This window comes from Heterocephalus glaber, unplaced genomic scaffold (assembly GCF_053883595.1).
Source record: "Heterocephalus glaber isolate CG9 unplaced genomic scaffold, H.glaber_assembly_v1.0 deba00001523, whole genome shotgun sequence".
NCBI lineage: Eukaryota > Metazoa > Chordata > Mammalia > Rodentia > Bathyergidae > Heterocephalus > Heterocephalus glaber.
Genome location: NW_028258327.1, coordinates 1,601,862 through 1,629,436, shown reverse-complemented (window position 1 = coordinate 1,629,436; position 27,575 = coordinate 1,601,862). Strand labels below are relative to the sequence as shown.

Genomic DNA, 27,575 nt, shown 5'->3' with positions numbered 1-27,575 from the left:
CAGTTGCCCAGTTAGCGCCGTGAGTCAAGCTGTAGGAAAGGAGTGAAGCACGGAGGTCAGGTGTGTCCCACAGTGGGCACGCCAGGACCTTTTATATTTCACATTGGATGTTTTTGAGTTCTGCTATTTCTAGATATTCCCGCTCTGTCTGAGGAATTGGCTGTGAAAAATGTCTTTCCCATTTGGTAGGTCTCTACTCATTCTCTTGTTGGTTTCTTTTACTTCGAGGAACCTTTATGCTCGACTACAATTCCATTTGTAGAATTTGTGGCTTGTTATTGTTATACAGTGGGCATTCTGCTGAGGACGTCCATGGCTACGCTGTATCTTCTCCCAGAGTTTGTGTTTTTATGCTCAGATGTATGATCCACTGGCGTTTGCTTTCAGCACAGGGTGAGAGAGATGGGCAGAGTCGATCTTGCTCATGTGGACCACCAGTTTTCCCAGCGCCCTTTTTCCATGGCCTGGGTTTTCTCCAGCCTAGGTTATTGGCTCCTTTATCCAAGATCCAGTGGCCGAAGGTTTTGGGGGTTGTTTTTGCACCCTCTGTTCTGTTCCCTGTGTCCAGATGTCTGTGCGTGCGTTGGTACCATTCTGTCTCTCATGGTCTGCCCAGGGAGGGAAGTGAGGAAGTCTCCCCGTTCCTTAGGAGAGGGTCTGAGTCTCCCGAGGATGTTCCCCCGGGTGTCCTGTTGTCTCACTGAGCGAGCCATTCATTCGCTTCCATTGGCTCCAGGGTTTGTACTGGGTCTTGAGGTGAGTTCAGTTCATGACTGTTGTATGTGTGCGTGTGTTTGTGTTTGCAGGTCCTCAAGCCATCCGGAACCAAGAAGATATAGCTCAGGCTGTGTCCGCCTGGTGAGTGCGAGGGTCACGGGCTGTGGAGGCAGAGGTGGCCTGTGAGATGTCAGGTGCAGGGAAAAAGCGGGAAGTGGCCAGTTTCCCAACTTGATCTGTTCTGCCAAGCTGGAATTGAACTCTCTTGAGAGTTTGTTTTTGTCTTGGATCGTACCTCCCCTTACTTTGCAGGATTGCTCACCTGCAGTCCCTGTCACCCACGGTGAACTACACTCGGGTTTTCCTGCACTCGGGGCAGGGCAGCTCAACACTCCCGTGGGAGGCCGTTGAGCGAGGAGACACTCCCCCTCTTTGTGCAGTTTGGCCTTAGTTTGGTGGTGGGGATTCCACAGCACACATTGGCCCCAAAGCAAAAAGCAAATCCTGCGCAAGTGCAGTATGGAAAGGACAGGCTCCGCAGACCCGGGATCACTGGGCTTCAGCAGTTCCTCAGGTCCCTTTGTTCCCAGGTGCCCTGCAAGTAACATGGAGCCCAGTGCTCTGATGTTGGAGCACCTGGATGCTTCAGTGTATGTGCCACACACCTGCTCACACTGAGCTGTGTGTACCCCTCCAGGCCCTTTATGGAAATCTTTTGCGTAGGGACCCTGGGAATTTGCTGATGTGTGCCGGCTGCTGGGCCTTTCCTGGGATCCTCCTGCCTTGGCACTCTTGACTGCTCCAGAATCCCCCGTGTGTCCTGTGGCCTCTCTTTAGGGGTCCAGGGTGGACCAGGGGATAGCTGTGAAGGCCAGTCCTTCCTGGTCAGCATGCTGTTCTCCTTACAGGTACCTGGAGGGCGGAGACAGTGCCACCAATTGCCTGGCACCCAGTGTAGATGAAAGTAATTTGTCCTTTTTCCCCTGGCGCGAGTACGAATTGTTCCCCAAGGATTCCGGCAGTGCAGCCTTCCCAGGTGAGGAGGACTGGGTTCCCTCTTTCCTGGGTGAGGCCATTTGAGTGCAGCCCCCTCGGGAGAGATTCGGGCTCATTCACTTTCCTAGTTAGTGTACGTCTGTCTGCAGCATAGGAGAATGACATCACCCTTGGGGATTTGGAGCATGTCCATACCCCGTTCTGATCCTTTGTACTCTCCCGGACCCACCACCGCGCCCTCCCCTCCTGGTCTTGGGCCTCCCTTGCCTCTTTGGCCTCTACCTCCCTATTTCCAGTCGTCTGTCTTTTCTTTGGCTGTTGAAACTATGTTTCCTTTGGGTGTCTCCTGTTGGAGAACCCCCTGTCATATTTATACCTCCGCAGGTCATTGTTTTACCTATAATTATGACCTCAGTAGCCATCCACCTTGCCATCGGTGTCTGCAGTTCATCTCTCCTCATGGTTCAGCAGTATTCCTTGTGTACGTTTACCCCCTTTTCACCGTCCGTTCGTCTTCGATGGGCATAGGGACCACTTCCATATTTTACCTATCTGTAAGGCTTGTGGTAGCACAAGTGTCTCAGCTTACTTTCTGTTTGCTTGAGCAAAATCTCTGACACAAATGAAAGGAGGAGAGGTTTATTTTGACTGACAATTTGTAGATGTTTCGATCCATAGTTGGCTGGTTCTGAGACAAGATGGCATGGTTGAAAAGAAAGAGTTCATGGCGAGGCAGGCAGGAAGAAGCAAAGGCTGAAGGCAGGAGGAGGGGGTCTAGCTCTCTCCAGGGCACGCCCCCAAGGACCCACTCATCCCACCAGGCTTCAGCTCCCAGCATCACACCCAGACAGAAACCTATCCGTGCACTAGCCCTGGTATCACAGGCCCGATCCAGCCACTTCCCACACGCATGGCCTCTGAGCAGAGAAGGCTTTGGGGGGACATCTAGATGTAAGCCGTAACGGTCAGGGTGTGTGTGCATGCAGCACTGTGCTCCGATGACTTCCACTCTCTCGTACAGATGCCCAGGAGAGGGGGGTAGCTGGTTCCAGTGGAATTCTCTTCTGAGTTTTTTGAGGAAAGTCCACACTAATTTCCACTGGGGTGCTACCAGTTCATATTCTCCCAAGCAAAGCAGAAGGGTCCTTTTTCCACACAAGCTCTCCAGCCTTTGTTCTTCACGATAGACATTCTTGCTGGAATAAGACAGACTCTGGTGTTGTTTTCATGGGTATTCCTTGTCTTGTGCCTGCTGACCATTTCTCTTGCTTTTGTCGAGGATGTGTTGGTTTCAGTTGCCCAGTTAGCGCCGTGAGTCAAGCTGTAGGAAAGGAGTGAAGCACGGAGGTCAGGTGTGTCCCACAGTGGGCACGCCAGGACCTTTTATATTTCACATTGGATGTTTTTGAGTTCTGCTATTTCTAGATATTCCCGCTCTGTCTGAGGAATTGGCTGTGAAAAATGTCTTTCCCATTTGGTAGGTCTCTACTCATTCTCTTGTTGGTTTCTTTTACTTCGAGGAACCTTTATGCTCGACTACAATTCCATTTGTAGAATTTGTGGCTTGTTATTGTTATACAGTGGGCATTCTGCTGAGGACGTCCATGGCTACGCTGTATCTTCTCCCAGAGTTTGTGTTTTTATGCTCAGATGTATGATCCACTGGCGTTTGCTTTCAGCACAGGGTGAGAGAGATGGGCAGAGTCGATCTTGCTCATGTGGACCACCAGTTTTCCCAGCGCCCTTTTTCCATGGCCTGGGTTTTCTCCAGCCTAGGTTATTGGCTCCTTTATCCAAGATCCAGTGGCCGAAGGTTTTGGGGGTTGTTTTTGCACCCTCTGTTCTGTTCCCTGTGTCCAGATGTCTGTGCGTGCGTTGGTACCATTCTGTCTCTCATGGTCTGCCCAGGGAGGGAAGTGAGGAAGTCTCCCCGTTCCTTAGGAGAGGGTCTGAGTCTCCCGAGGATGTTCCCCCGGGTGTCCTGTTGTCTCACTGAGCGAGCCATTCATTCGCTTCCATTGGCTCCAGGGTTTGTACTGGGTCTTGAGGTGAGTTCAGTTCATGACTGTTGTATGTGTGCGTGTGTTTGTGTTTGCAGGTCCTCAAGCCATCCGGAACCAAGAAGATATAGCTCAGGCTGTGTCCGCCTGGTGAGTGCGAGGGTCACGGGCTGTGGAGGCAGAGGTGGCCTGTGAGATGTCAGGTGCAGGGAAAAAGCGGGAAGTGGCCAGTTTCCCAACTTGATCTGTTCTGCCAAGCTGGAATTGAACTCTCTTGAGAGTTTGTTTTTGTCTTGGATCGTACCTCCCCTTACTTTGCAGGATTGCTCACCTGCAGTCCCTGTCACCCACGGTGAACTACACTCGGGTTTTCCTGCACTCGGGGCAGGGCAGCTCAACACTCCCGTGGGAGGCCGTTGAGCGAGGAGACACTCCCCCTCTTTGTGCAGTTTGGCCTTAGTTTGGTGGTGGGGATTCCACAGCACACATTGGCCCCAAAGCAAAAAGCAAATCCTGCGCAAGTGCAGTATGGAAAGGACAGGCTCCGCAGACCCGGGATCACTGGGCTTCAGCAGTTCCTCAGGTCCCTTTGTTCCCAGGTGCCCTGCAAGTAACATGGAGCCCAGTGCTCTGATGTTGGAGCACCTGGATGCTTCAGTGTATGTGCCACACACCTGCTCACACTGAGCTGTGTGTACCCCTCCAGGCCCTTTATGGAAATCTTTTGCGTAGGGACCCTGGGAATTTGCTGATGTGTGCCGGCTGCTGGGCCTTTCCTGGGATCCTCCTGCCTTGGCACTCTTGACTGCTCCAGAATCCCCCGTGTGTCCTGTGGCCTCTCTTTAGGGGTCCAGGGTGGACCAGGGGATAGCTGTGAAGGCCAGTCCTTCCTGGTCAGCATGCTGTTCTCCTTACAGGTACCTGGAGGGCGGAGACAGTGCCACCAATTGCCTGGCACCCAGTGTAGATGAAAGTAATTTGTCCTTTTTCCCCTGGCGCGAGTACGAATTGTTCCCCAAGGATTCCGGCAGTGCAGCCTTCCCAGGTGAGGAGGACTGGGTTCCCTCTTTCCTGGGTGAGGCCATTTGAGTGCAGCCCCCTCGGGAGAGATTCGGGCTCATTCACTTTCCTAGTTAGTGTACGTCTGTCTGCAGCATAGGAGAATGACATCACCCTTGGGGATTTGGAGCATGTCCATACCCCGTTCTGATCCTTTGTACTCTCCCGGACCCACCACCGCGCCCTCCCCTCCTGGTCTTGGGCCTCCCTTGCCTCTTTGGCCTCTACCTCCCTATTTCCAGTCGTCTGTCTTTTCTTTGGCTGTTGAAACTATGTTTCCTTTGGGTGTCTCCTGTTGGAGAACCCCCTGTCATATTTATACCTCCGCAGGTCATTGTTTTACCTATAATTATGACCTCAGTAGCCATCCACCTTGCCATCGGTGTCTGCAGTTCATCTCTCCTCATGGTTCAGCAGTATTCCTTGTGTACGTTTACCCCCTTTTCACCGTCCGTTCGTCTTCGATGGGCATAGGGACCACTTCCATATTTTACCTATCTGTAAGGCTTGTGGTAGCACAAGTGTCTCAGCTTACTTTCTGTTTGCTTGAGCAAAATCTCTGACACAAATGAAAGGAGGAGAGGTTTATTTTGACTGACAATTTGTAGATGTTTCGATCCATAGTTGGCTGGTTCTGAGACAAGATGGCATGGTTGAAAAGAAAGAGTTCATGGCGAGGCAGGCAGGAAGAAGCAAAGGCTGAAGGCAGGAGGAGGGGGTCTAGCTCTCTCCAGGGCACGCCCCCAAGGACCCACTCATCCCACCAGGCTTCAGCTCCCAGCATCACACCCAGACAGAAACCTATCCGTGCACTAGCCCTGGTATCACAGGCCCGATCCAGCCACTTCCCACACGCATGGCCTCTGAGCAGAGAAGGCTTTGGGGGGACATCTAGATGTAAGCCGTAACGGTCAGGGTGTGTGTGCATGCAGCACTGTGCTCCGATGACTTCCACTCTCTCGTACAGATGCCCAGGAGAGGGGGGTAGCTGGTTCCAGTGGAATTCTCTTCTGAGTTTTTTGAGGAAAGTCCACACTAATTTCCACTGGGGTGCTACCAGTTCATATTCTCCCAAGCAAAGCAGAAGGGTCCTTTTTCCACACAAGCTCTCCAGCCTTTGTTCTTCACGATAGACATTCTTGCTGGAATAAGACAGACTCTGGTGTTGTTTTCATGGGTATTCCTTGTCTTGTGCCTGCTGACCATTTCTCTTGCTTTTGTCGAGGATGTGTTGGTTTCAGTTGCCCAGTTAGTGCCGTGAGTCAAGCTGTAGGAAAGGAGTGAAGCACGGAGGTCAGGTGTGTCCCACAGTGGGCACGCCAGGACCTTTTATATTTCACATTGGATGTTTTTGAGTTCTGCTATTTCTAGATATTCCCGCTCTGTCTGAGGAATTGGCTGTTGAAAATGTCTTTCCCATTTGGTAGGTCTCTACTCATTCTCTTGTTGGTTTCTTTTACTTCGAGGAACTTTTATGCTCGACTACAATTCCATTTGTAGAATTTGTGGCTTGTTATTGTTATACAGTGGGCATTCTGCTGAGGACGTCCATGGCTACGCTGTATCTTCTCCCAGAGTTTGTGTTTTTATGCTCAGATGTATGATCCACTGGCGTTTGCTTTCAGCACAGGGTGAGAGAGATGGGCGGAGTCGATCTTGCTCATGTGGACCACCAGTTTTCCCAGTGCCCTTTTTCCATGGCCTGGGTTTTCTCCAGCCTAGGTTATTGGCTCCTTTGTCCAAGATCCAGTGGCCGGAGGTTTTTGGGGTGGTTTTTGCACCCTCTGTTCTGTTCCCTGTGTCCAGATGTCTGTGCGTGCGTTGGTACCATTCTGTCTCTCATGGTTTGCCCAGGGAGGGAAGTGAGGAAGTCTTCCCGTTCCTTAGGAGACAGTCTGAGTCTCCCGAGGATGTTCCCCCGGGTGTCCTGTTGTCTCACTGAGAGAGCCATTCATTCGCTTCCATTGGCTCCAGGGTTTGTACTGGGTCTTGAGGTGAGTTCAGTTCATGACTGTTGTATGTGTGCGTGTGTTTGTGTTTGCAGGTCCTCAAGCCATCTGGAACCAAGAAGATATAGCTCAGGCTGTGTCCGCCTGGTGAGTGCGAGGGTCACGGGCTGTGGAGGCAGAGGTGGCCTGTGAGATGTCAGGTGCAGGGAAAAAGCGGGAAGTGGCCAGTTTCCCAACTTGATCTGTTCTGCCAAGCTGGAATTGAACTCTCTTGAGAGTTTGTTTTTGTCTTGGATCGTACCTCCCCTTACTTTGCAGGATTGCTCACCTGGAGTCCCTGTCACCCACGGTGAACTACACTCGGGTTTTCCTGCACTCGGGGCAGGGCAGCTCAACACTCCCGTGGGAGGCCGTTGAGCGAGGAGACACTCCCCCTCTTTGTGCAGTTTGGCCTTAGTTTGGTGGTGGGGATTCCACAGCACACATTGGCCCCAAAGCAAAAAGCAAATCCTGCGCAAGTGCAGTATGGAAAGGACAGGCTCCACAGACCCGGGATCACTGGGCTTCAGCAGTTCCTCAGGTCCCTTTGTTCCCAGGTGCCCTGCAAGTAACATGGAGCCCAGTGCTCTGATGTTGGAGCACCTGGATGCTTCTCAGTGTATGTGCCACACACCTGCTCACACTGAGCTGTGTGTACCCCTCCAGGCCCTTTATGGAAATCTTTTGCGTAGGGACCCTGGGAATTTGCTGATGTGTGCCGGCTGCTGGGCCTTTCCTGGGATCCTCCTGCCTTGGCACTCTTGACTGCTCCAGAATCCCCCGTGTGTCCTGTGGCCTCTCTTTAGGGGTCCAGGGTGGACCAGGGGATAGCTGTGAAGGCCAGTCCTTCCTGGTTAGCATGCTGTTCTCCTTACAGGTACCTGGAGGGCGGAGACAGTGCCACCAATTGCCTGGCACCCAGTGTAGATGAAAGTAATTTGTCTTTTTCCCCCTGGCGCGAGTACGAATTGTTCCCCAAGGATTCTGGCAGTGCAGCCTTCCCAGGTGAGGAGGACTGGGTTCCCCCTTTCCTGGGTGAGGCCATTTGAGTGCAGCCCCCTCGGGAGAGATTCGGGCTCATTCACTTTCCTAGTTAGTGTGTGTCTGCAGCATAGGAGAATGACATCACCCTTGGGGATTTGGAGCATGTCCATACCCCGTTCTGATCCTTTGTACTCTCCCGGACCCACCACCACCCCCTCCCCTCCTTCTCTTGGCCCTCTCTCGCCCCTTGGGACTCTACCTCCCTATTTCCAGCCGTCTGTCTTTTTTTTGGCTGTCAAAACTATTTTTCCTTTGGGTGTGTCCTGTTGGAGAACCCCGTCATATTTATACCTCTGCAGTTCATTGTTTTAGTTATAATTATGACCTCAGCAGCCATCCACCTTACCATCAGTGCCTGCAGTTTATCTCTCCTCATGGTTCAGCAGTATTCCTTGTGTACGTTTGCTCCCTTTTCACCGTCCGTTCGTCTTTGATGGGCATAGGGACCACTTCCATATTTTACCTATCTGTAAAGCTTGTGGTAGCACCAGTGTCTCAGCTTACTTCCTGATTGCTTGAGCAAAATCTCTGACACAAATGAAAGGAGGAAAGGTTTATTTTGACTGACAATTTTTATTTTCAAAATTTAGATTTTATTTAGATTGAAATAAACTATGCAAAATTTTCCTCACCAAAAATAACTGCAATTATTTTCTGTATCCTATATAAACTACAATACATTCATTTTGTATGTTTTCAGTTTTGCTTATAAATCAAGATGAGACAGTATATCAAGTCATGGAAAAAGACATGAAAACAGACAATTCCGTTGCCTGTGTAGATGGCCTGTGTTTCTCTCTTGAGAAAGAAGCAGAAATTTTTAACATTAACCTGCTAAGAAGCTTATGAAGACGGAGGTTCCACAAAGGAATGTAAACAACAATAATCAGGTCAAGCTTTTCCATTCATGCTTTACCTGTAACTTGTTCTTTTAAGCTCATTTAATAAAGGCAAAATCTACATTGAAATCTGGTTGGCTCATAAACTTCTCTTTAGTAATTCTCTTAACTCCCCATCAGATTTTTAATAACATACTTAAAACTTCTACTAATCACAGTTCAATTATGGCCTTTACCATAACATTTTATAAGATGCATTTTCTCCCACACCACCTCAAAATTCGTTTCTTCCAAAACTGACAACTCAATACTTGAAAGCGGATCCGCAATGAGTGTGTTGTCTGAAATGACTTAAAACAATTCCATAATGCCACCAGTAGGGGGTCACACCAAAGAGAAGTGTGGCACTTACAATGCCATCTTCTGCCATTTTTTTTTTTTTTTTTTTTTTGGTACTGGAGATCGAACTTGGGACCTTGCACTTGGGAGGCAGGCGGTGGAACCATGGAGAAGAGCAGACAGGTCTCAGGCACACGAGGATTCAGAGGGGTCATTTAAATATGGAGATTATCAATGGCTAATATATTCAATGACAGGCCTGTGGGCTAACATGGTCAGTGATTAGGGGCCTACGTACCCTTTACAGCTTTTCTTTCAAAAAGCAAATATAAGAAAAAGCCCACTGTAAAAGTCTCAGGTATTTTCAACAGTTTCTGAATTATCTGTATGAAGCTCTGATGTAGTTGTATATAGTTTGATATATGTGTCCACCATTAAATCCAGATCATGTTTTATATCAAAATTTATGTTAAAGCCAAGTTACTTGACCTTTGGTCTGTCAAAGTGTTCCTCAAGTATGCTTTGAGATGCTTTCGTCCATTTTCATAGCGCACATTCTCACCTTTCATCACAGGAAGAATACACAGGACCTTCAGCAAGGCACACACATTACGAAAAACTAAGGGCTTCATAAATGGTAGATGGGAGCTCTATGTCTTTCCCTCTGTGTTTCCATTTGATTCTCCAACAATGAAGTTCAGCTGAGAGTGTATCAGGATTGGGTAAGTCACTTCTGTACATGTCAGCATGATGTTCCTCTGATGTGTTGAATTTGAGCTGTCCCATGATTGAGGGTACCAGAGATAAGCATTTAAGAGCTTTGAGATGCTGTTGTGAGACTATATCTTTAAGTTCCTGAATAACGTGCTCTACTGTTGGGACACTCAAGGTTTCTTTATAGTAACTCTCAGAGGTTAGTTGAGATTCCAGGTTACCTTGTTGAGCCCTATGAAATTTACCAGGGAGTTTCATTTGAATATCAAATTTGGTTGCCAAATTTGTGGCTTCCTCAAACCAAAACGCATGATAAACTTCAATATTTTCCATCACTTCACTGAGTGAGTGTAATACAGCAGTTAAACTACTAGCTGCAAAGAAAACATCAGAAGTTTGTCCCTGGAGATTTTTCCTAAAGGCTCTTGTAAAAGGTAAGACATTTTTAAGAACAACAAATGGTAACAATCAAATCAAAATCTGTTACTGCACTACAAGAGTACAAATGCTCGGCCAGCTATACAATTATTCCACCTAATATTTGTGTCACTATTTATACCATCAAACATAAAACAAGTGCTTCCAGGAGGTCCACTAAAACTTCAAAAGCATCATGCCTGCCTGTCCACTGAGAATGACATATTTCCTTCAGTTCTTTACCCCTTTCTTCACTGTTGTGGAAAAGAACTGAAATTGCACTGTCAAGTTCTAAAAGTAGTTGTGGTCGAAGGAAAAAGAACAAACTTCCTCAATTGTTCCCAATGCAACTGATACCCCCACCACAGGCACTGATTTTGCCAACCACATGTTTAAGGCACAGGAAGAGCAGGGTGTGTAGATAGCTTGGGGATATTTTTCTAGACGTGTGGAAGCAACAACTTTTAGAAGAAAATCCACTGGATACAATATAAGCCTGGCCACGACAATACTCCATATTTAGTCCCCACTTCTCAGTTATTGTAGTGTGAAATTTCACAGCCAAAATTTCCGCATCAGCTTCATAAGGCAGGAAGCCCACAACTCCTCTCTCAGGTTATGGGGTTCATCAACAAACGCCACCAGGACAGGTAAGTGCTCTTCCCCAGCTATGTCCACCACATCATCAGTGGTGATAGAAAAGAAGTGTGAGTCTCTCACTTCCCTGAGGGTTTCTTCCCTAATACAGCTCTCACAGATGTCTAGCATTTGTTTCTGCTGTGTTTTTGAACAGAACAATGTGTTAACGGCTGTGGTCTCAAAGTGCTTTCTCAGAACCTCTTCACCAGAATTTATCCGGCACTCCAACAAAGCTTGGAAGTTATCAGGTGTAAAGAGACCTTCCGGGATTTCATCGGTCTCATGCCCATCCAGAGGTATGTTTTGTTTTCCCATAAGAATCAAAATTGCAAATAGAGACTAAGTATTCTTCGTTTTCCTTCTCTTCAAGGGTTAAAGGTAAAATGTCTTCATCCTATTTATCCCCCTGAACTTCGGCACTGGGATTCTGAGCATTGCTATTGTTTCTTTATGCTTCTGTTTCTGTTCAGAATTTTCATCAATTTTTTTCTGTTTCAGTGTCTTGATTTCATCTTCACTCAATTCTTTTATTTGTTTTCTGTGTCTACTATGCGGATTGTTCAAATGACTGGTAAGATCAAATATTGTTGGTATTGCATTGTCTCGAAGAACAAGAACAGTGCTATAAGGACTCTCCCAATGACTTCACAAGTATCTGCTTCAATTAATTTTGAGAAATAAAATAACCCAATCATTCTTTAGTTTTCTGATGCCTCTGCAAAATGTATAGTGCTACAGATCATAGAGGTCTCAAAGTGATTGGCACCCAATCGATAATGTTTATTTAGCTGATTGGGTGTTTTATCTTCTAAGTCTGCTTTCCTACAATTCTCCACCCACTTCTGGCATCTGGCCGTATCCCACAGAAACCTGAAGGCCAGGTCTGACTGCTTCCTCTTGCACCTGCAGTTGGGGGCCGCTCAGAAAGTTCAGCATCATCGCCCGCCCTCTGGTCGGCCCAGTCCTCCCCTCCCTGCCTCCTCAGGGCAGCCTGCCCACCCGCCCGCCCATCGGGGCCAGGGAGGAGAGCCAGGCCGGCCCTACGGGCTCTGCAGGGCCAGCGCGTGGGGGGAGGGGTGGGCGTCCTAGGAGCCTTGACTGACACTTTGTAGATGTTTCGATCCATAGTTGGCTGGTTCTAAGACAAGATGGCATGGTTGAAAAGAAAGAGTTCATGGCAAGGCAGGCAGTAAGAAGCAAAGGCTGGAGGCAGGAGAAAGGGTCTAGCTCTCTCCAGGGCACGCCCCCAAGGACCCTCTCCTCCCACCAGGCTTCAGCTCCCAGCATGAGACCCAGACATAAACCCATCCGTGCACTGGCCCCGGCATCACAGGCCCGATCCAGTCACTTCCCACACGCATGGCCTCTGAGCAGAGAAGGCTTTGGGGGGACATCTAGATGTAAGCCGTAACGGTCAGGGTGTGTGTGCATGCAGCACTGTGCTCCGATGACTTCCACTCTCTGGTGCAGATGCCCAGGAGAGGGGTAGCTGGTTCCAGTGGAATTCTCTTCTGAGTTTTTTGAGGAAAGTCCACGCTAATTTCCACTGGGGTGCTACCAGTTTATATTCTCCCAAGCAAAGCAGAAGGGTCCTTTTTCCACACAAGCTCTCCAGCCTTTGTTCTTCATGATAGACATTCTTGCTGGAATAAGACAGACTCTGGTGTTGTTTTTATGGGTATTCCTTGTCTTGTGCCTGCTGACCATTTCTCTTGCTTTTGTCGAGGATGTGTTGGTTTGAGTTGCCCAGTTAGTGCCGTGAGTCAAGCTGTAGGAAAGGAGTGAAGCACGGAGGTCAGGTGTGTCCCACAGTGGGCACGCCAGGACCTTTTATATTTCACATTGGATGCTTTTGAGTTCTGCTATTTCTAGATATTCCCCTGCTGTCTGAGGAATTGGCTATGAGAAATGTCTTTCCTATTTGGTAGGTCTCTAGTCAGTGTCTTGTGGGTTTCCTTTAATTCCAGGAACCTTTATGCTCGACTACAATTCCATTTGTAGAATTTGTGGCTTGTTACTGTTACACAGTGGGCATTCTGCTGAGGACGTCCATGGCTACGCTATATCTTCTCCCAGAGTTTGTGTTTTTATGCCCAGATGTATGATCCACTGGCGTTTGCTTTCAGCACAGGGTGAGAGAGATAGGCAGAGTCGATCTTGCGCACGTGGACCACCAGTTTTCCCAGCGCCCTTTTTCCATGGCCTGGGTTTTCTCCAGCCTAGGTTATTGGCCCCTTTTTCCAGTATCCAACATCTGATGTTGTTCAGGGTTGTTTCTGCACCCTCTGTTCTGGCCCCACTGCAGGGACAGGTGTTATAAGTCTCACACCAGCATCCAGATCCCACACAAGGATCCAGATCCCACCACTCCTGCTGTAAGGGACCGGCCTCACCACTCTCTTGCTCTCAGCTCCTGTCACCCTTATGTGCAGCACACTGGGGATGCGGGGAGGAGGGAAACCTCAGACAGCTCGGTCCCCAGGTTCCGAGGCCTGGAAAGTTCCTACAACAAGTTTCCTGCTGCAGTTCCTCCACTCCCTTACCCTGGGCCAGTCATGAGGCCCTGTCTTTCCTTGTCCTTTTGTTGCTGTGGAGAAAGCCACCCTGTGTCCTGAGCCTGGCACCCTTCTAATGTAGCCTTCTAATGGGACAGGGGACCTTGCTTAGGAGGAGGGGTTGCTAGACAGGGCCTCCTTTGTCACTGCAGCCCTCGGGCTTGGGTGACTTCCATTTAGGGCCAGTCCTGTCTGGTCCCTGCCAACCAAGCATCCCCAGGGACACAGAAGGTGAGGTCTCCTGCATGCACAGGATGTCTCCCTCTGTGCCTGCATCAGTCAGTGGTGCCACCCACAGGCGGGGCCATCAGAAATGGGCACTGGGAGCTCAGCAAAGGGAGCACAGCTGTGTGTCCTGAGGCCTCTTCTCCTTTCACCCCCCCCCCCCCCGCAGCCTGGCCACAAGGGCTTCCAAGCCGAGCATGGGAGGTGCCTGTGGACTCATACTTCCCCGGGAACAACTGTGTGGGAACGCAGCCTGGACAGCACCTTGACGGTGGAACTGGCAGAGCCACCCTGAGCCTTTGCTCTGACCCCTGGACATTCGCAACCCACACTGATGCAGGACAGCAGTGGCTGCTCTCCCCAAGTAGGAAGGAAGGGTCTGAGGCTCCCATCTGTGTGTGGGTTGCCAGGGCACTGTGAGGAGACAGGGGCCTCTGTGCTCTCTCAGGGCCAGACTGGTGCTGCTTAGAGCAGTCTGACTGTCAAGGGAGGGTTGGCCTGAAACTGGAAGGGAAGAGAGAACCCAGAGGGCCCGAGGGAAGGGGTCAGGCATGAGAGATGATGGCGAGATGAAGAGTGGTGATGGGAATGGCTGGGTCACTCACAGTCTCTAGCTCCCGCGTCACAGCCTGGGTGATGTGAAGTAAGATGAGCACCTCGAACACACTAGTGAGGGTCTCATTAAATGACGAGGGCATGGGGTGGGCTGGATGTGTCTTCACAAAGCTCCGGGTGAGTGTGACACTTCCTTCCTGTGAGAGGGATCACTGTTCAGCTCAGCAGTTCCCCGGTGTGTGCTCACCCCACAGGAGGGCTGCACCTCAGCCTGCAGAGGGCCTCCCTGCCTCCCAGCCAGTCTGTCTGTTAACCCGGAAGCAGTTACAGGGAACCATGGAAGTGGTTGGTTTGCGAGCTACATCCTCTCAGCTGGAAGAATATGAGCCCAGACTACCTGGAGTACAGAATAATATAAGATAGAAGTACTAATTGCATTGAAACTCACACAAGGAAAAGCAATGGGCCTCCTGTTGCTCATAATGGAATTCAGCATTGTTTTCATTTTTATATGTAGAATCTACACTTTACATGCTGGGGATTTAGCTCAGTGGTTTCGCTGCCTGCTGTGCAAGTGCAAGGACCCGAGTTCGATCCCCGGTACCAAAAAAATAAAATTCTGAGTGCAGAATCTATACTTTACATTGCACCATATTGATTTCACGGCTCTCTGATTAAATCAGCTGGACATTTTAAAGGTTTTACTTGTGCACAATTAAATAATCCAGGAGGGTTTGTTGTTGTTGTTTTTTTGTCTTTTTTAGTACAGGGGATCGTCCTTGGGACCTTGCGCTTGCAAGGCAGGCAGGGGCACCACTGAGCTAAATCCCCCAGCCTTAGCTTTTGTTTTTTAAGACACTGTTGCTCTCTGTAGTTCAGACTCGCCTGTAACCCATGGTGAAACTCATGCCTCAGCCTCCCAAGTGCTGGGATTACAGGCATGCGCCACCACACCCAGCTACTTTGGGTCAGTTACTTTCATTAAAGAAAATCTCCAAATAAAAGTCTTTAGTCTTAGCCCTTTGAAGCAGGTATGATGAGGTTTGAAAATAGCAACTCAGAGAATGCTGTTTGAATTACTTTGTTGTGCCACTCTGCACACTCACCTCAAGTACTAAGAACACGCTTTCCCAAAGAGCCTGCCAAGCAAGGAAAACAGAGGGAGAGAGGACAGTGAAACTCAGTCTGGTCCTTCCCTGCACTGATTTGTAAGTTTAGTTAGGAAGCATTAGAAAGGACCTTGGGCTGCAGCTACACTCACTGCCCACCCTTGTCTCTTTCCATTCTGAGTGACTCCTTTTTCTGTTCTTCCTTGATCCATTTTGGAATAACCTTTCTCTCCAGCCCTGGCATCTTCATTCCCATCTCTCCATGTGATCTACTTGGCCATGGTGAGGTTGAGGCCTCAGATCGGAGCCTCTGGCCCTTCCAAGGTGATTTCATGGAAAGGGCCTGGGGCCTGGGCTCTAGGGCCGGGACTGTCAAGGAGGCTCATGTCACTTCACCTAGCGCTCATCTTTCTGCCCTGTCCTGTGGCCTCAGTGTGTCCTCTTTAGTAAATGTGGGACTGGCCAAGGGCGGTGTCTGATGTTTCTGCTGAGTATTCCCACTGCCTGCACCCTCATCCCCTCATCCCGGTGTGCGGAGTCACAGAGGATGTGTTTCTCATGGAAGCGGCCTCTCCTGCCTGTAGCAATCTCTAAGAGTGTGCGTCACTGGGGCCAAGGTCACCCCTGCCCAAGACTGTGTGAAAAGTTCTCACTGTGGTCACCAGAGAGGATTGGGAGGACAGCAGCTGATGTCACCAGCTGCTAGCGGGGCAGCCAGGGCCCTGAGCCCTGCACCGGGGCGAGACTGCAAGATCAGGAGGGTTTCCTCTGCCCTGTGGAGGTCGCCTTCCCCTCAAGGCAGCCAGAGCCCCAGCCCTCAGCGCTCTCTCTCCCTGGAGTTCAGGTGGCCTCTGGTCTGTGTCAGCACTGAGCAGTACCTCCAGGCCCGCCTGTCCACAGGACCTGACCAAGACTGTCCTTTCATTTCTCTCTCCCTCTCAGGTCCCACATACTGCTGGAGCCAGGAAAGGTACTGCTGATTTAAGAAGATTCATCACTTTAAGGAGATTCATCACTTTATAGTGATGTCTGCAACAACATACCAGCTGCATCGTCATCAGAACACAGGAGCGATGCTTTGTGAGAACTGGATTCTCAACCAGGGACTGCAGTTGATTTTTATTCCAAAGGCCAGTTTTTGTTTTTCAAAGTCACACTACCTCCAACTCCACATGTGACAGAGACTCCAGAAGCCAGAGGCCTAGATCCAGTTTGTCTCTTTGAATTTCAACTTTAATCCTGTTAGGTTAACAAGAATTATTAGAATGGTATTGTCTCTAAAATCTACTTAAAAATTCAGTTTTGTAGTCTTTTTATTTCATGATCATTTTGGTAGATAGGGATCTAAATAACGGAAGCTTTCTTATTTCATAGTTCTACTAGTCTGAACTCCAGGTGCTTTTAGGCACATTGTACCATATGGAGTAGATTGTATTTCTCCTAGTCTTTTGTTCTCTTTGCATATGGGTTTTGTTTGATATTTCAGAAGTATCGTATAGCTCAGATTTCACATTACCCTAAGCATATATTTACACATTTACCTGAGTTTTTTTCACAAACCTCATATTATATTCTACCTCGTATTATATTTATATTCTACATGTGAGGCTGTTTGCCATATGTAGTAGATTGTGTTCCTCACAGTTCTTTCTCCATGCTGCATGTGAGTATTTTGGAATGCAGGAAGGATCAGAGGGCTTGAGATTCACATCACCCTAAGAATGTTTAGACCCCTCTGTTCTCCTTCATTTGACAAGTGTCTCATAGTTACTTTGACAGTTTTACATGATATCTTTCAACTTGAGCAACACCATGGCAGCACTTTCTTTCTTTCTAGCCAGTTACCTGCCATTTATAGTGTTATTTCCTCCCAGGCATACGTATCCCAGTTACCATTTCTCCTACCTGTCTACACCATGGTTTTTCTTGAGATCCAAATGTAATGTATCACTGCTAACCCTCTCTTCAACATTGAGGGTCCTCAGTTCTACTTAATGGGTGAAATTGATCTGTAACCATTGTCACAATGGAATCGAGTGGCTGTCAGTTCTGCATTATTATTATACTCTGTCCACTGCCTCAACACCCAGAAAGTGTGAAGGGTATGAGGTCTTTCCAAAAATGATTTTTTTGAGTGTTTAGAAAATATTTTTGTGCCTGTTGGGATAGGTTTGTTGCATCTATTTTCTGGGCTTCATTTTTGTTTTACCCAGCACAAGTTGCTACCAGTTGTTAATACTCCATTGTAAGTCAGTGTTGAAAATGCCCATTTGTTGTTTAATTTTGTTTCTTTGAAACAGTATTCCAATAAAATCTGCAAACTGAGATCAGGTGGTGATGTCTTTAATGTCTGCTATAACAAGCAGTTTCCTCCACAGTTTCTTTCCTTCTCTGTCCACCTCGCCCTGTCCCAAATTGTCATTTCTTTGTTTCTTGGCTGCATTTTCATGAGTCTGACATTTGTCCATCGTATTCCTGGGTGTGTTGTCCAGATGCTTCTGTCCTGTGTCCTCGCTGTCATTTGGTGGTAGCCCCTGGAGCCCTGACTGGGCAGAAGGAACAGAGTGCAAGCCACCTATGTAAGCACAAACTTTGTAGTAGCCACATTTTATAGTCTAAGAAATGGAGCACAGAACAACATAAAAATAATCTTTCTCACACTTTATAAATTATAGGAAGATAATGATATAAAGGCTATACAGGTTTAAGACAAAAGTATTTTATATTGCTACAAGGTTCAGGTTCATATTCAAATGAACTCTAAATAAAAATGGCAGGTGACTTGCTTCTTGGGGCTGTTGTCCACCCAGCATGTGAAAAAGGAGGACCATAACCCTGGTAAGGTTCAAGGGGCTCCTGCCCCCTGGGAACCTTCTGATTCCTCACCTTGGTGGGGTTCATCTGTGCTATGGACAGAGTGGGAGCACTCCCACCCTGCCTTGCTCTCGGGGCTGGGGTTCAGGCTCCTGAGAGTTCTGCAGGGTCCTGCCTGTGCCCCCATTCCACGGAGGGAGGCGAGATTCCCCCAGGATGACCTGGTGCACCTGTGCGCATCCTCAGGGTCTCCACACAGCATCCTAAGAGGGGCAGGCAGTGGGAGCAGCTGGAGGAGTGGCTCCAGGGGAATGGGTGAGGGGGGAAGCAGCCTGTGTGCAGGTCAAGTGCAGCCTCTGCCAGTTCTTCCCACTCCACCCACCTCAGGCTCCTCATCCTCTGCCTCACCCTCCAGCAGGGCCCCAGATCATCTTGGCTTGGGACATCTTGCCAATGGGTCTCCTTCCTCACTGGGGTCATTGAGCAGAAGAAGACACACACAGAGGCAAGGACAGTGTGGTCACACCAGGGAACAAGTTTCCAGAGGTGCCTGGTGGCATGGCTCAGTGGTCCAGGTGCAGGGACAGCCTTGGGCCCATCCCTATCACCACAAAGAAGCAGGCACTCACTTGGGGTCACGGGCTGTCAGGAGAGCAGAAGAGTGAGCACCACCCCTTGTTTTTTTTTATTTTTGGTACCGGGGATTGAACTCGGGACCTTGCGCTTGTGAGTCAGGTGTCAGAACCACCACACCTCATATTTTTAATAACATTTTAAATGATATTCAGGCTGGAGAATCACAATTTCAAAGCCAGCCTGGCCTACATAGCTAGTTTAAGGGCTGAGGTATGTAAGAAGGCTCTGTGTCTAATAAGTAACATTTTAGAAGAATTTCCTATTTGTAGAAAACTGATGATCACACAGGAAGCTCCATCGTCCCCTCTGCCCACGTGGTGTGAACATTTGTCACACTGATGGAACAATGTGGACACACGATTGATAATTCGAGCCATATGCTGCAGACTTCTTTGGTCTCAACCTCGTGTTTCCCATCCCCAAATCCCATCAGGGACACCAAGTTCCCCATAGTCCCATGTCCCTGTCCACCTCAGTGTTGGCAACTCTGGTGCTATGGGGGTCTCAGCTGCTGCCCCCTCAACTGCCTGTGTGAAGCACTGGCAGTGAGGCCTGCAGGGCAGACAAGCCTGGCCACCTCTGCAGTCACCCTTGCCTTGGTAGTGATGGCCACAGGCACAGTAGAGGAGGTGGATCCCAGATACATGAGCCATAGGCTTATCCGAGGGGCTCAGGCAAAGGTGACTGTCAAGGACAAAGGGAAGAGGTAAATTTAAACTGTTCTGAAACAAAACCCTTGGTTCTGAGATTGGGGCATGGTGGTGGGTGCTCTTGCATAAGTGGCGTACCTGAATGTTGAGGTCCTGATACAGGGACTCATGTCTGCACTTGCATGGACTCCCAACTCCATTGTGTTAGGGTGTCTGCACACAGGCGTGTGTGTGTGTGTGTGTGTGTCGCTGGGGATGGAGCCAAGTACCTCACTCATGCTAGGCACTACTAATGCTCTACCACTGAGCTGGACCCCACCCCTCTCAGGGTTTCACACAGGAGATTCCTGCTGGGACTGTGACTTTCACCTAATAAGACTGACAATCCCCGAAGAAGACAAATTGGGGTGCAGGGCAGGAAGGCAGGATCCTCTGCAGAGGTCAGGCAAGGTTCCCATAGCTCCTGTTGCTCACAACACCCGAAGAGCAGAGCAACAGGAAAGCTGAACTCATTAAATCATTGGCATGGGAAAAGACTTTATGAACAAAACCTCAGTAGCACGGGAACTAGCACAAAGAATCAACAACTGGGATCTCATCTTGTTAAAAAGCTTCTGCACTGCAAGAGAAACCACCAACAGAGCTGAGACAACCTACAATGTGGGAAAAAATATTTAGCAGCTGTACCTCAGACAAAGGGCTACTATCTAGAATATATAAAGAATTGAAAAAGTCAGACCGCCAAATTCAAAGACCCAATTCAAAAATGGGCATCTGAAATGATCAGACATTTCTCAGACAAGTAAAAGCAGCAAATAAATATATGAAAAAATGTTCAACATCACTGGGCATTCAAGAGATGCAGATGAAAACAACACTGAGAATCCACCTCACCCCAGAAAGAATGGCTGCTCTCAAGAAATCAACCAATAATAAATGCTGGTGGGGCTGTGGGGAGAAAGGAACCCTGCTCCACTGCTGGTGGGAGTGCAGACTGGTGCAACCACTGTGGAAATCAGTGTGGAGAGACCTCAAAGAACTAGGACTAGAGGTCCCATTTCATCCAGCTATTCCACTGCTGGGTGTCTTCCCCAAAGAATTAAAAGAATCATACCACAGTGATATATGTGCACCCATGTTTATAGTGCCCATCAACTGGAAAGTGGATAAAGATTTTTTTCATTAAATAGACTACTACTCAGTCATAAACATTGAGAAACTAGAGACATTTATAGCTAAATGGATGCATATTCATGCCATACACTTAAGTGAAATAAACAGGACACACATATGTAAATACCAAATAGTTGCTCTAGTGTGAGAAACTGAAAATGTGAATAAGGATTAAAATGAATGATTGATAATTTGAAATAGGAAAATGTCCAAAGGTGTAGGAGTTGTTGGAAGGAAAGGTGAAAGGGAAGAAGGGAAAGGAAAAATTATGAGAAAAGAAAAAAAATGGAAACAAAATCTATGTACACATGGAAGGGTGGAGGGGGTGAAGGGCACACAGTTAATGGGGAAAAATAAGAACTGATACATCATGTACAGGTACAAGCACCCAATGATGAATGTAAACATATTGTATATCTAAAAAGTCCCAATAAAAGAATTAAAAAGAAATTAAAAAAAGAAAGGGCTTGAAGAATGTGAGCTTTGTCCTAGGAAGAACTTCAGGTTAGAAGGAAACACACTTTTAAGAATGGTTCTGCAGGGCCAGAGATTTAGCTCAGTGGTTCTGGCGCTTGCCTTGCAAGCACAAGGACCCGAGTTCGATCCCCGGCACCAAAAAAAAAAAAAAAAAAAAAAGAATGGTTCTGCAGTTTGAACTGCAGTTTTCATTCAAACATTGTCCTGGCACCAGCTCGGCAATACAAGTTAATGGAAGAGGATGACATAAAGTGCAGTTAATTCTCAGAGAAAGCAGATAGAACTCTGGTAGTGAGGCAATGATTACACTCTTGGAATGCAATGAAACACAAGTCATTTCATCGTCAGCCTCTCTGCACTGCTGAATTGTGAAGCACATTGCTAAGAGGCCTGTGGTGTGAATGGCTTTTTGCTAGAAAACGCCATGCAGTTCTGCTGCAAAGAAAGGGTCTGGAGAGCTGTCAAGCTTGTCCTAGGAAGAACTTGAGGTTAGAAGCTAAACACACTCTTCAGGATGATTCTGCAGTTTGAACTGCCATTTTCAATCAAACACTCTCCTGGCACCCTCTCTCACATACTAGTCAATGTAAGGGGGTAACATAAAGGGCAGTTAATTCTCAGAGAAGGCAGGTAGAGCTCTAATATTACTACGATGATTTCCACTCTTGGAATGTTGTGAAACACAAGTCATTTCACAGTCTGCCTTTCTGCACTGCCGAATTCTGCAGCACATGTCTAAGAGGCCTGTTCTGTGAATGGTTCTTTGGGATAGAAAATGCATGCAGTTCTGCTGCAAAGATAGGTCCTGGAAAGCTGTCAACTTTTTCCTATGAAGACTTTGAGGTTAGAAGCCAAACACACTTTTCAGAATGGTTCTGCAGTTTGAACTGCAGTTTTCATTCAAATACTCTCCTAGCAGTAGCTCTCCCATACAAGTCAAAGGAAGGGCATGACATAAAGTGCAGTTACTTCTCAGAGAACCAGACAGAACTCAGTAGTCAGGCAATGAATTAGACTCTTGGAATGCTGTGAAACACAAGTCATTTCATAGTCTGTCTCTCTGCATTGCCAAATTGTGAAGCACATTGCTAATAGGCCTGTTCTGTGAATGGTTCTTGGCGTAGAAAATGCCTTGCAGTTCTGCTGCAAAGAAAGGTCCTTGAGCACTGTCAAGTTTGTCCTAGGAAAAACTTGAGGTTAGAAGCTAAACACACTTTTGAGAATGGTTATGCAGTTTGAACTGCAGTTTTCATTCAAACATTCTCCTGGCACATGCTCTCACATACTAGTCAATGTAAGGGGATGACATAAAGTGCAGTTGCCTCTCAGATAATGCAGCTAGTTCTATAATATTAAGGCCGTGATTTCCACTCTTGGAAGTTGTCAAACACAAATCATTTCAGAGTGCCTATTTCTGCACTACCAAACTGTGAAGCACATTGGTAAGAGTCCTGTTCTGTGAATGGCTGTTTGGGCTACAAAATGCCATGTAGTACTGCTGCAAAGAAAGGGCCTGCAGAGCTGCCAACTTTTTCCTAGGAAGAACTAGAGGTTAGAAGGCAAACACATTTTCCAGAATGATTCTGCAGTTTTCATTCAAACATACTCCTGGCAGAAGCTCTCCCATACAAGTCAATGGAAGGGATGACATAAAGTGCAGTTACTTCTTAGAGAATCAGCTGGACCTCTAGTAGTATGGCAATCAATTCCAATGTGGGTATGAGGTTAAACACTAATTATTTCAATGTATGAATATCTGGAATGCCTATTCATGCATCATATCTGTATGAGGCCTCTATTTTAAATAACACTTTGTCTGACAGCATGCCATACAGTTGTGATGTAAAAAAGGGCCTGGAGAGCTGTCCACTTTGTGTTATTATGACCTTGAGGTTAGAAGGCAAACACAGTTTTCAAAGTGGTGCTGCAGTTTGAAGTGCAGCATTCATTCAGACATTCTCCTGGCACCAGTTCTCCAATACAAGTCAATGGAAGGGGATGACATACACTGCAGTTACTTCTTATGGAAAGCAGATAGATTTCTCATAGTAGGGCAATCAATTCAATTCTGGGAGTGAAGGTAAACACTAGTTATTTCAACGTCTGCCTCTCTGCAGTGCCGATTTGTGCAGCATATTTCTATGAGGTCTATATTGTGAATATCACTTTGGCTGAGAAATTGCCATGCAGTTCTGCTGCAAAGAAAGGGCCTGGAGAGCTGTCAACTTTGTCCTAGGAAGAGCTTGAAGTTAGAAGGAAACACAATTTTCAGAATGGTTCTGCAGTTTTCATCCAAACATTCTTCTGGCACCAGCTCTCACAAGTCAATGGAAGGGGATGACATTAAAACCAAAGGGGAAAGATCAAACAAAAAGAAAAAGTCATGGCAATGATAAGTCAATACATATCAGTTATAACCACCAATGTTAATTGTCTCAACTCACCAATCAAAAGAAATAGACTGGCAGAATGGGTCAAGAAGCAAGATCCAACAATATGCTACATACAAGAAACACACTTAATTCAAAAAGAAACTCATAGACTGAAAGCTGAAGGGTGGAAAACAATACTCCATGCAACGGGAACTTACAAAAAAGCAGGAGTAGCTATCCTCTTTGCAGACCAAGTGAATTTCAAACCCACACTGATTGAGACAAAGAACACTATATCCTTGTAAAGGGAAGAATCCAAGAGGAAGAGATGACAATCATAAATATCTATGCACCAAACACTAGTACACCCAACTATATAAAACAAATACTAACAGACATGAAAAACCACATAAGCACAATACAATAGTAGTGGGGGACCTCAATGCCCCATTGTCACAAGTAGATAGATCAACTAGACAAAAAACAAGCAATGAAATGCTAGAACTCAATCAAACTCTTGAACATATGAACTTAACAGATGTTTACAGAGTGTTTCATCCCACAAAATTGGAATACACATTCTTTTCAGCTGCACATGGGTCGTTCTCCAAAATAGACCACACATTCGCTCATAGAACATATTTAGGTAAGTGGAAAGGAACTGAAGTTATCCCCTGTATACTATCAGACCATAGTGCGATGAAATTGGAGATCAATAGCAAAAGAAACTGCAAAAATTTCATAAACACATGGAAATTGAACAACACACTTCTGAATGACCAATGGGTTACAGAGGAAATTAAAGAAGAAATCAGACAGTTCCTTCAAATAAATAACAATGACAACACAACATACTAGAATCTATGGGACACAATGAAAGCAGTCCTACAAGGGAAATTCATAGCAGTGAATATTCATATTAGGAAAACAGAGTTAGCCCAATTAAACAACCTGGTGCTGAACCTCAAGCTTCTAGAAAGAGAAGAGCAGGACAAACCCAAAGCTCATACAGGGGAGGAAATTATAAAGATCAGGGCAGAAATCAATGCAATGGAGACTAAGAAAACAATACAAAAAATCAATGAAGCCAAGAGTTGGTTCTTCGAAAGAATAAACAAAGTTGACAAACCCTTAGCCAACTTTATCAGAAAAAGGAAAGAAAAGGCCCAAATCCATGCAATTAGGAATGAAAAGGGTGAAATGACAACAGACCCAGCAGAAACCCAGAGGATCATCAATACCTACTTCCAGAACCTATACGCCAATAAGATGGACAACACAGAAGAAATGGACAGATTCCTAGACAAGTATGAATTACCAAAGTTGAATGAAGAAGACATAAAAATTCTAAAAACCAAATATCAATCAATTAAATTGAAAACGTAATTAAAAACTTACCAACCAAGAAAAGCCCAGGTCCTGATGGCTTTACCACTGAATTCTACAAGACATTTAGAGAGGAACTACTGCCACTACTGTTTAAACTCTTCCATGAAATTGAAAGGGAAGTAATACTCCCAAAAACATTCCTAGAAGAAAGCTTCACCTTGATCCCAAAAGCAGAGAAAGACCCAACCGAAAAAGAGAACTATAGGCCAATCTCACTAATGAACATAGATGCAAAAATCCTTACGAAGGTACTGGGAAATAAAATGCAGAAGATGATCAAGAACATCATACACCCTGACCAAGTGGGATTAGTCCTAGGATGCAGGGATGGTTCAACATATGCAAATCAATCAATGTAATACACTGTATCAATAGAGCCAAGGACAAAAAGCATATGATTATCTTCAAAGATGCAGAAAACATTTCACAAAAGCCAACATGCATTTATGATAAAAACCCTACAAAAATCAGAATAGATGGTCTCTACCTCAATCTGATAAAAACCATCTATGAAAAGCCAACAGCCAATATCATACTAAATGGTCAAAAACTGAAATTCTTCACACTCAAATCAGGAACAAGACAAGGTTGTCCACTATCACCACTCCTGTTCAATATAGTTTTGGAAACATTAGCCACAGCAATTAGACAAGAGAAATAAATAAAGGGAATAAAGATAGGAAATGAAGAAGTCAAATTGTCATTATTTGCAGATGACATGATACTCTATATCAAAGACCTCCAAGAACTCCACCAAAAATCTTCTAGACTTAATGACCAAATTCGGTAAAGTAGCTGGATACAAGGTCAGCACACAAAAATCAATAGCTTTCCTTTACATGAACAACAGACTCACTGAGAGAGAAATAGAGCAAACAATTCCTTTCACAATAGCATCCAAAAACCTGAAATATCTAGGAATCAACCTAACAAAAGAAATCACAGGCCTCTTTTCTGAAAACTATAGCACTTTGAAAAAAGATTGAAGGGGATATCAGAAAATGGAAAGACATCCCTTGCTCCTAGGTAGGAAGGATCAACATAGTGAAAATGGCCATACTTCCAAACTTGCTATATAGATTCAATGCAATCTCAATTGAAATCCCAGCAGCATACTTCATGGAGCATGAGAAAACAATCTAAAAATTTATTTGGAACAAGAAGAGATCCAGAATAGCAAAAGCAATTCTAGGGAACAGAGACATGGCAGAGGATATTGCAACCCCCAACTTGAAACTATACTACAAAGCTACTATGATAAAAACAGCAGGGTATTGGCAAAGAAACTGACCTGAGGACCAGTGGCACAGATTAGAAGATGCAGAAACAACTCCAGACACACTCAGCCATCTCATCTTCAATAAAGGAGCCAAACACCCTCACTGGAGGAAAGATAGCCTCTTTAATAAATGGTGCTGGAAAAATTGGACTTCAACTTGCCAAAGATTAAAACTAGACCTGTATCCCTCATCATGCACTAAACTAAAATTGAAATGGATTAAAGATCTAAATATAAAAACAGAAATGCTGAACCAGCTGGAACAGAGGTTAGGTAGAACTCTTGAAGATATTGGGGTAGGAAAAGACTTTATGAACAAAACCTCAGTTGCCAGTGAATTAGCACAAACAATCAACAAATGGGATCTCTTCTTACTAAAAAGTTTCTTCACAGCAAGAGAAACCATCAGCAGTGTGAAGAGACAACCCACAATGTGGGAAAAAATTTTCACCAGTGGTCCCTCAGACAAAGGTCTACTATCTTGAATCTATGAAGAACTTTAAAAAATCAGACCTCCCAAATTTAAAGACCCAATCCAAAAATGGGCATCTGAAATGGACACACATTTCTCACACAAAGAAGTAGAAATGGCAAACATATGAAAAAATGTTCAACCTCACTGGTCATTCGAGAGATGCAAATAAAAACAATGCTGAGATTCCACCTCACCCTAGAAAGAATGGCTATCATGAAATCAACCAATAACAAATGCTGGTGGGCCTGTGGGGAAAGAGAACACTGCTCCACTGCTGGTGGGAGTGTAGACTGGTGCAACCACTGTGGAAATCAGTATGGAGATACCTGAAAGAACTAGGACTGCAAGTCCCATTTGACCCAGCTATTCCCCTACTGTGTATCTTCCCCAAAGAATTAAAAGAATCATACCACAGTGATATATGTGCACCCATGTTCATAGCAGCACAGTTTGTAATAGCTAAAATTTGGAAACAGCCCAAATGCCTGTTAACTGGAAACTGGATCAAGAAAATGTTGGGGTTAAAATAAAATGGTGTACTACTCAGCCACCAAAAATGAGAAATTAGAGACATTTATTGCTAAATTGATGCACATTGAGGCAACACTCAAGTCAAATAAATAGGACACACATGTGTAAGTACCAAATAGTTTCTCTAGTGTGAGAAACTGAAAGTGTGAATAAGGACTAAAAGGTATAATAGAGAATGTGAAATAGGAAGAAAAGTGGTAAAGGGGAAGGGGAAGTGGGAGGGGTAGGGCAAAAGAAAGAAGGGAATAGGGCCTGGGATTTAGCTCAGTGAGTTCACCACCTGCTGTGCAAGTGCAAGGACCCAAGTTCCATCCCTGGTACCAAAAAAAAAAAACAAAAAAGAAAGAAAGAAAGAAAGAAAGAAAGAAAGAAAGAAAGAAAGAAAGAAAGAAAGAAAGAAAGAAGGAATGGAATATGAGAAAATGAAAAAAGGAAACAAAGTCCTTGTAAATAGGGAGGGATGGAGGGGTTGAAGGGAGGGCAGGGGAAGGTGGAAAAAAATAAGAACCAAGTGAGTATGTAAAGGTGCATATCTCCAATGATGAATGTCATTTTATTGTACACCTAAAATGTACCAATAAAA

General features: G+C 46.1%; 1 protein-coding gene, 1 long non-coding RNA gene and 1 pseudogene across 14 annotated transcripts in view; 1 reads left to right on the top strand and 2 right to left on the bottom strand.

The window, feature by feature from the left end:
- The window catches only part of LOC106008750 (uncharacterized), a 94,661-nt gene extending 77,138 nt beyond the window's left edge, over positions 1–17,523 (top strand). For 11 of the 13 annotated variants that reach the window (XR_015441495.1, XR_015441503.1, XR_015441502.1 and 8 more), the window contains 10 exons: positions 807–858; positions 1,626–1,753; positions 3,812–3,863; positions 4,631–4,758; positions 6,817–6,868; positions 7,638–7,765; positions 8,505–8,694; positions 9,557–9,704; positions 10,907–11,048; positions 16,139–17,523. Coding sequence is in view for 1 of the 13 variants with exons in the window: in XM_087187911.1 (XP_087044037.1) it covers positions 807–858; positions 1,626–1,753; positions 3,812–3,863; positions 4,631–4,758; positions 6,817–6,868; positions 7,638–7,765; positions 8,505–8,653 (689 nt within the window). In the remaining 12 variants the exon portion in view is untranslated. Of the gene's footprint in view, positions 1–806; positions 859–1,625; positions 1,754–3,811; positions 3,864–4,630; positions 4,759–6,816; positions 6,869–7,637; positions 7,766–8,504; positions 8,773–9,556; positions 9,705–10,906; positions 11,049–16,138 lie in introns of those variants that run through there. The other 2 variants (XR_015441498.1, XM_087187911.1) reach the window with 2 other exon arrangements.
- Positions 9,065–11,455, bottom strand: LOC147824931 (52 kDa repressor of the inhibitor of the protein kinase pseudogene; annotated as a pseudogene).
- LOC147824930 (uncharacterized) lies at positions 17,065–26,047 on the bottom strand. The gene is made up of 2 exons (XR_015441519.1): positions 18,393–26,047; positions 17,065–17,771 (listed from the first exon to the last, which is right to left on the bottom strand). It is a non-coding gene; the product is annotated as an uncharacterized LOC147824930 (long non-coding RNA).
- Positions 26,048–27,575: the final 1,528 nt, after the last annotated feature.